We start from the raw sequence: 9,284 nt of genomic DNA on the forward strand, positions 1-9,284 counted from the left end.
ACTTACAGGAAATGCTTTGGATTACAACATACTCTTTCACTTTAGAATGCAAACTTTTCCCTTGTGCAAAAAAAGTCTTACCACAGTGAAGATACCAGGAGTAAACATCTAGCAGCAGGTTCATTAAATCTTTGTGCTAATTCAGTGTTGAAGCCTAACAGACAACCCTAAACATACACAAAAACAGTGTGAAAGGGGGACACAGATGACGGGACAGCTGACAGCCCTCACTGAAAGCTGAAAACAGAAAAGAGATGGCAGATCATGTCAAAATGAACAGTTATATTTTTGCACAGAACATGTTTAGTTCTTCAGTCTAGTTGAGGAACCACTTCAAAGTGTGATAAATTTCGTTGTGTTCATATTGAAATGCCTGTAAAGTTGCTTTGTTATTATGTGATTAAGTATCCAAAGTTCTTCATCAAGTGCAACACTGGTAAAGATTTATACAGAATTCAGGCATACACTACAAAGATGACTGCAGTGCAGTGAAAAATTAATTTGGCCCCTTCCTAATTTGTTATTTTTTGCATATTTGTCCAAATTGCATATTTCAGATGATCAAATTTTAATATTAGCGCCTGGATAAAAACAAAACGTAGTTTTTAAATTGTGGTTTTTTTTAATTAAAGTAAAACATGATCTAAACCTAACTGGCCCTATGTGAAAAGTAGTTGCCCTCTGTTTTATAAAGGACTCAAGGCGCACAGCTTTTTTTGTTTTGTTTTTTTTAATTTACAGTGCAGTCTGCATTTTCTTTACCTGTGCAGCTTACCAGCTGTCTTGTTCTCGTGTAGCACACTGCTCTCCCGTCACGTCCTGGCATCCTACTGAGATAGGGCAGGCACGACCAGTCGAAGGAGAACAGGTGTGTTGGTCAGCCTCCCCTGACACCACACGCTGAACCCACTGCTCCACCCCTCTCCTGCCATTCTCATTGGCTCTGCTTTGAGAGGCACCACCATCGCTAAGCAGCATATCAAAGCAATTACATTCATGCAAATTAATTGCATTATGTGTGGTCAAATGTTTGTTGGAGGCAATGATACATTTGACACTAAAGCCCCAAGGCTTGTGTTCAGTAAAGGGGCGTGTCCAAATGAAGCGTAATATGTAATATTGATATTACGTAATTACTCCCAGGAGAATGTGATTTGGAATTTATCTCGTGTCACAGCCTTTTGACAACTGGGCGGTACTACCAGCTTCAAAATGGCATCTCTAACAACGCCGTCAGCCAGAGTGATTCACTTTCGAAACAACAGACCATTATGCAACATATAAACCACACGCTGGGCTGTTTATTTCAGTTTCAGGCAACACTCGATTGTATAAATCTTTCAGACTGATCATTCTGTGAAACTGTTAAAGGAAACTCGTTTAAAGACGGAACCTTCAACTCAGAGTCACACTTCTCGAGGGTATGTCACCATCAGTCATTGCCATAGCATGTCTGACCACATAAGCAGAAAAAACCTCTGGAATCTCACCAACACCTTCATCTGAGACAGTGGAACAGATGTCACAATAGTTAAAGGAGGAACATCTGCCCAAACCCTGCTACCATTGCCCAAAATAAAATGAACACCATCAACAGGCAATGCTGGACGTACTCCCATGGAAATGTCACCTTGGAAGAGCTTGCAATTCAAGTTGAGCTTGTGCAAAGGAACAGGAAGAGTGGTGAAACCCATCCCATAACTGAGGATGTAGTCACATGTGTCAGACTCCTTTGAGAAGGGCAGCACAGAGTTCACTATATAGAAGTCATAGATTCCTGTGTCACTCGGAATTTTAACTGGGTCTTTATCGTCACCTCCGACCAAGGAAACAAAGCCATCCCTAATGAAAGGAACATTAGGAATAGACTAATCATTGTTAGGCTTTGTGCACTCACCAAATGTAAGAGCAAAGCAAACCATACCAAATGCAAACAAATCTGACCCCTGAAGGACAAGCAGAGCAAAGATGAAGGCAAGATCAGATCAGATCAGAATCATGTTTATTGGCCAAGTATATGTGCAGACACATACAGGGAATTTGGTTCCGGTAGATGGTGGCTCTCAAGCACAGCAATGTAAATCACACACACACACACACACACACACACACACACACACACACACACACACACACACACACACACACACACACACACGTGTCTATATATACACATTACACATACATACACAAAGCTATGTAAACCAACTATAAATAACGAATCTAAACTTATATACATAAAATACAGAAATGAATGAGGTGGAGTGAATACTACAGAATGTACATAAGGTGCAGTTGCAGTCTGGCAGTGGGAGCAGTGTGACAGGTCAACTGTTAAGAAGGGAGATGGCGAGGGGAAAGAAACTGTTCCTGTGTCGGGTGGTCCTGGTCTGCAGGCTTCTGTACCGTCTGCCAGAGGGCAGCAGATCAAAAAGTCTGTGTGCAGGGTGTGAGGGGTCTGTGATGATTTTCCCTGCCCGTTTCCTGGTTCTTGAGAGGTACAGATCCTGGACGGAGGGCAGGGGGGTGCCGATGATCCTTTCTGCTGCCCGTACAGTCCGCTGCAGTCTGCTCCTGTCCTGTTTAGTGGCTGCTCCATACCAGACTGTGATGGAGGAGCACAGGACAGACTCAATGACCGCAGTGTAGAACTGGATCAGCAGCTCCTGTGGAAGACTGTACTCCCCCAGTTGTCTCAGGAAGTACATCCTCTGCTGGGTCTTTTTGAGGATGGAGTTGATGTTGGTCTCCCACTCCCACAAGATAGACCCAGCTGCACAACACCCAGGCCCAAAATACCTGAGTTGGGGTGAAGGTCCAACTCAGGTGTTCTCAATCAGTTTGCCCCCTGCACTCCAGCCAATGTGGAGTGCAGATGGTTCCTGCTCAAAAGAGAAGGAACTAAACTAACAGTTCCAAGAAACTGGACTACTGGGATCACTAGTGATTCCCATTGCTAGTGATAGACAGAGCTTAAATAATTCTGGAGGCATAAAGGTGATTAGCTATATAGCTGTGTAAAGAGTTATTGAAGCTAAGCTAAAAATGGAGCTGACGAGCAGCAGTATGACTTACGAGTGTGCTGACGGAGAAGTATAGAGAAGGTCAGAAGGAGCTTCTGTGTGCCTTTGTGAAATTAGAGGAAACATATGATGGGGTGGCAAGAGAGAAAATATGGTACTGGATGAAGAAGTCAGGAGTGGCAGACAAGGTGAGGGTGGTGGATGACATTCATGAGATCAGCAAGATAATGATGAGGTGTGTAGTAGGAGTGACATATCAGTTGAAGGTGGAGAAGGAAATCCATGATTGGCCCTTTTTTGTCATTGGCGCTGTGATGGACAGTTTGACAGATGAGTTATGATGTTCTTAGACAACACTGTAGTGAGAGTGAGGAGCTGGTGGAAGAAATTTTAGAGAGGTGGAGGCATGGTCTGGAGAGTAGAGGAATGGAAGTCAGTAGAACCAAGACCGGATACATGTCTGTGAATGACAGGGTAATGAATGTAACAGCGAAGCTTTCAATACCTGCTATAGAGACCTGCTATAATGGTTTGGAGAAGGTGGAACAAACAAAAAGACAGGTGGCGGAGCTAGAGATGGAGAGTTGAAGATGTTAAGATTTTCTTTGAGAGTGGCCAGAAAGGAAAAGATTAGACATAAATATATCAGTGGTACAGCTAAGGTCAGATGCTTTGGAGACAAAATTAGAGAAGCAAGGTTTAGATGGTGTGGACATCTGGATAAATGGGACAAAAGATTCCAGGAAGGAAGAAGAGAGGATGGCTACAAGAAGAAGAAAAAGATTAAGATACCACATATGGCTCTTCAATGTCCCAAACAAAATTTTTTACAGTGTAATTTTTTTCATCAAGCCAATTCAAAAGCACGAGTCACGTGTGCATTATGTTGTTTTACTGCAGAGGTAATCACGGTGCAGTATAAACCTCTCGTATTTTATACTAGTTGTCTAGCTAAGTAAAAAAAAACAAACAAACGTTATTATTGTTACTATTGTAATTGTCTGTAACAACTGTCCAAATTTCAGTTGAAATCACTGTTCTTTTTCTTTCTGTCTCCTTTCCCTGAATTTTGATGTTGATTGATTTTAACAATATCAAAACAATGTTTAGTAGGCTGGGCACTCTGAAATGGCACGTTAGTTGAATTATGTAGTTAGCAACACTAGTGAACGATTTTGATTTGTTCTGTTTAAGAAATAGTATCTGTACTGTAGTTCTATTTAACTTCTTTGCATTATGGATCACAAGTGAATCAGTACAAAACAGTTTTCGTGATTTGAGGGTTATCTCTCATATCACAACTCTTTACATGACTTATAGTAGCCAAATGTCATTCATTTTCAATGGCAGATTTCTTTTTTGCTTTCTCTGTCTCCTTGTTGTCCCGTTCTCTTTACTTCTCTCTCGCTCTCCTTCTCTTTGTCTCTTCATTCTGTTATGTGCATGTGTGTGTGCATGGTTGCCTCTTTGTTCTATATCTCTGAAGACATGCCCTTCAGCTGGTGCTGCTGACAGACTTCAAAAAAACTGTGCTTAAGGACTGGCTCCGCTGCTCCACCTTTGCCAGATCATATCTTAGTAGTTTACATTTTTTCTAGTATCGCTTTCATCTCTTCTTCCACAAAGCTCACAGCCTAATCAGATTCTCTTATTGCATGTTTGGAATTTACTGGATTTTGATTCAAACTCAGATTACCTGCATGTCTTTCCACTCACCTGCTTAAAATGTACCCTTCTCTTCATCCCCACAGAAAACAGCCCTGCAGTTCATGTTGTTGTTAAATTACAACTTTGTTAATAAACCTTTTTTGAAAGGTTGTCGTAAAAACATAAGAGAATGAGCACAGCATCTGATTGGCCAGACAGTATCAGACACTCTCTAACTTGCCGTCAGCACTGTGATCCTCATTCAACTAATCCCTTTAGTCCCCACTAATACAATCCTGGTTCCCCAGCCTTTCTTCTATGAAGCATCTTCACGATCATGTGAGACTTATGCGAATGAGCTGGCCTGGTGTTGTGGACTTCTGCTTCTGGTTTTGTCAGCATTAAGCTGACAACCCCACTTCACACTACTCTGAGGTGTCTAATCTAGGGTGTCTGTCTTAGTGGAATTATTCAAAGAATTGGCCACAAGCTGAAATGAATTATTGTGTCCTCAGTGGTGTATTTGCGTAATCGTAGTCTTTCACTAAACGTCCTCCTGTGACTGGCCAGCATGTCATGAAGTGGATGGAAGGTAATGTCCAGCATCGTCCTTATGTAGGACAACATCTGCCTCTCCAGAGTCCAGCTCCCTCCCCACAACATTACTGGCTTTGCAGACCAGTTTATTGAATCTGGTGCTATCTGCAACCTGCTGCCCCAGCATGACACATCATAGAGGATGGCACTGGCTGCAGCAAACTCATGGAAAATCCTGAGCATTGTCTGACAGATATGAAAAGACTCAACCACCTTCAGAAAATAGAGACGTGTACTTATCTACAATACAATACAATTTTATTGATATAGCACGTTGAAAGCCAGGGTGTACACCAAAGTGCTTCACAGTTAAAATAACGGTAAAAGATTACACTGAACAGTAAGTCGTTAAAACATGGTAAAATACAGAAAGTAGAGAAAACAAACAAAAAGCATTAGTAAATAGAAACAGGGAGAGAACATGATTATCCAGAGAAATGAGTAGGGATACAGCAATTAAGGAGCGGTGAGAATTAGCGAGTAAGAAAAGCCAGGTTGAATAGGTAAGTTTTCAAGCATGCGTTAAATGATTGAATGGAGTCAGAGGCACGAATGGTAGCAGGAAGACTATTCCATAGGTTTGGTGCTACAGAGGCAAAAGCACGATCACCCCTAGTTGGTGCCTCGGCTGGGCCAGAAGTAACTGACCGCAAGATTGTAAAGAACGGCTGGGAGTATAGAGACTGAGGTATAGGTATTTATAGTCCTCCACATTTACCTCCTGGATTGAAACAGGGATCGCTGGTTTCCTGGCCTTGAGAACACGGGGACTCACCCTGTCTGTCCCAGCAAACCTGCCTGTAGCGTGATATGGTACTACAAGGTCATTAAGATAAGATGGGGCCAGATTATTTAAGACCTTGTATGTGAGGAGCAGGATTTTGAATTCTGGATTTAACAGGGAGCCAATGAAGGGAAGCCAAAACAGGAGAAATATGCTCTCTCTTTCTAGTCCCTGTCAGGACTCTTGCTGCAGCATTTTGGATTAACTGAAGGCTTTTCAGGGACTTTTTAGGACTTCCTGATAATAATGAATTACAGTCGTCCAGCCTGGAAGTAATAAATGCATGAACTAGTTTTTCAGCGTCACTCTGAGCTAAACTCACCGATCCTTCAAAGTCCTATCTCCATTCAGTCATCTTAGTTTATAAATGTAGGGCCTTCTAAACTCCTCTGTTTTCACATCAAAGCACAATTTAAAATCAGTCATTGTATTTGTAACTATTCATTACCTCCATTTCTGGTTGTTATTGTGTGTGAGCTGGAGAGAATGGTCAATAATCATGAGACTTGGCTCCAAAAAGGAACCATAACACAATTTTGAGATGAATTTCATCAACTAGGTCATGGCGTATTTCATTATTTTCCTGGAGGCTTATGAAAATTTTGTCATTTCTGGTTTTAGAGGACAGTTGTGCTTGCAATTTTATCATGTCCTGAGGTGCTAAATTTCACCTTCATGATTTTTTTAATAAGGGCCTTGTATGATGTTGCTGTCAGCATTTACACTTTACATTCAGTTTTTGTGCTCGGTGTCTGTATACCTATAGTTTAGCTCTGCTTCATTCCTGTTATTCTTTCATCTGACTTTATCTACCTCATGTTGCTTGGTAACAGGCGGATATTAATGTTCAGTGAGTGACAATGGAAGAGTTTTCTTTCCCCTTGAGATTAAAAGTCTCCATGGAGATGATCTACTGTTCAGCCTCACCTTTAAAGAAATTTGTTTGCGAGGGAGGGACAGAGCATGTGCAGTTTACAATCTTAAGGTGTGACTGTGCTTGAACTCTTTTAGATTCTGCCAAACGCTGGAGTCGGGGGAGAGGGTTGGTACCCTCTGAACAGTTTTGTTATCTCACTCCCAAACACAAAAAGTGCTCTATTGTCTGACAAAATGAGCAAGAGTGTTCAAAACCAGTGCAATGATGCACAAATAGATGACCGTAAAGAAACCATGAAAACCAAATCTAGATCTATACATTTTTTGTTTTTTTTATGGCCTCAGATATGGTACCTTTGGACTTTCCCTTGTATTTAAGGGTTGTTCTTCAGACATCATATAAGTGCTAGAAAGTATTTTCATTTCTAACAAATGTGATTCTGTCCTCTCTCTGACAGGACTGATTGACTACAACTTTCACTGCTTCAAAAAAGCCATCCAGGAGGTTTTTGATGTTCGCGTAAAGGTTCAACAGAGCCGAAAACTCCTCAACCAGAGGAGGTGGAGTAAACTGACTCTGACCAGCGGAGTGTGCAGCAGCACCCACTAACAACTGTACCTGAGCTGCACCCTGATGGGTTTTTTAAATTGTTTTCTTAGTGTGAATCATTTGCTCCATTCAGCCCCCCAGTGTCTTTCACTTGCCTATTTTTACTGGGCAAAAAGAACACAAGAAAACTAAACTACACAAAAAAATTTATATTTAAGTACATTTGAAGATGTTTATGATGGGAACCTGAACCAATTAGTGTGTTAATGTGAAAAAAATACTTTTAAAATAAAGAATTATACAAGAGGCAGTAGAATAGAAGATCCCTTTATTGTCATTGTACAACAAAATTTTGGAAACTGAAGTTCTCCGACTGTATAGTGAAGTATGGAAGTTGTGATGGAAAAGCTTTTTAAACCGTATTTTCAGCCAAAGAGACCAACTCTTAAAGGTTTTTTCTTTATCAGATTTGAGTTGAGTTATCAGATGCAGTTTTTTTACATCCAGGAACGTGTTAAGAGAAACTGGGGAAGACACACACCAAAGGACTGCAGATTGGACCCAGACTGCTATTTAGCCATGTGGCATATGATCGTCTGTTCAACTAGTGAGCTAAACTGGTGCCACATACATGCAGTTTTTATGTCCCACTGACCACTGAAATGGACATTCTCTCCCTCCCCATTTAGTTTGATAGGAACTTTACATAGACCAAATGAAATGTCTGATTATGTTGAGTGAGACCTGTTCTGATTTGTCAGTTATCATCCTTGGTTCAGTAGAAGAGTGGAGTCAGCATCTCTTTTCTATACAGTATTTTCATTAACAACTGGGTCTTCTAGCTAAAAGTTAATGTGAAAATGTAAGTAAATGTGATGACTGAAGTGTTTCCTTGTTCCCTGTATTAAAAATGTTCATGTCGAACTATGTCTATCTCTTATAATGGCTGTCACACAGACACTTCCAGGTGACTTATTTCAGTTAGGAACCTTCCAAAGCAAAATAGACTATTGGACTGGAACAGACCCTGAATTTCTCTCTGGCGCCTTCCCTGCTGAAACCACCCACTAACACTCAGTTTGTCTGTGAAGGTTCTCAGTCATCCAGGTCATCGTAGTCTAAGGAGCTTGGAAAGAAAAGTGTCTGGACTTCTTTAAGTTGCTTGAAAACGTTTCACCTCTCATCTGAGAAGCTTCTTCACCATTTGACCCTAGAACTGAAGAAGCTTCTCGGATGAGAGGTGAAACGTTTTCAAGCAACTTAAAGAAGTCCAGACACTTTTCTTTCCAAGCTCCTTAAACACTCAGTTTCATTTCCTCACTTATGCGGCTGTTGTCAACCACATACAAGAGCATATTCATATGCACAAATACATTTTTACAAGCCTAAAATCCTGGTCCTTGACGTTCATGGATTTCATGGCTACTAAACCAGATCTCAGGCTATCTTCTGAATACCAACTGTTCTAAAACTTTAAGCCTTATGTTCTATTCTGCATTTAATTTTATGTTAAACCACGGTCTGATACTGTTTATGGCAATTACAGCCATTCTGTCATTTCCTCCCTCTCCCTTTCCTATACACACACACAAAGTGTAGCTTAGATATCCATGTGTACATGTGTGTGTATAGTGTAGTGTGCCTCTTAGCCAGGTCACCAGTGGATTCAGTGGATTGCATAACAGCTGCTAGTGTCTTTGTCTGAACTACAATGTGTTACATAAGCAAATTTGATGTTCACAGATATAATCCGGCCTGTGCTCCCTGAGTACTTCCCACCTAGGATTTCCAGCGTGTCCTCGTCCTG

The 9,284-nt window shown here is 41.1% G+C and overlaps 1 protein-coding gene across 1 annotated transcript in view; it reads left to right on the forward strand.

Moving 5' to 3' along the window:
• rragd (ras-related GTP binding D) overlaps window positions 1-8,401 on the forward strand; it is a 73,793-nt gene extending 65,392 nt beyond the window's left edge. Inside the window, exon 7 of the mRNA XM_026151962.2 lies at window positions 7,386-8,401. Coding sequence (XP_026007747.1) covers window positions 7,386-7,537 — 152 coding nt within the window. The 3' untranslated portion in view covers window positions 7,538-8,401. The remainder of the gene's footprint in view (window positions 1-7,385) is intronic.
• The last annotated feature ends 883 nt before the right edge of the window (window positions 8,402-9,284 follow it).

Source organism: Astatotilapia calliptera, chromosome 19 (genome assembly GCF_964374335.1).
Source record: "Astatotilapia calliptera chromosome 19, fAstCal68.1, whole genome shotgun sequence".
NCBI classification, from domain to species: domain Eukaryota; kingdom Metazoa; phylum Chordata; class Actinopteri; order Cichliformes; family Cichlidae; genus Astatotilapia; species Astatotilapia calliptera.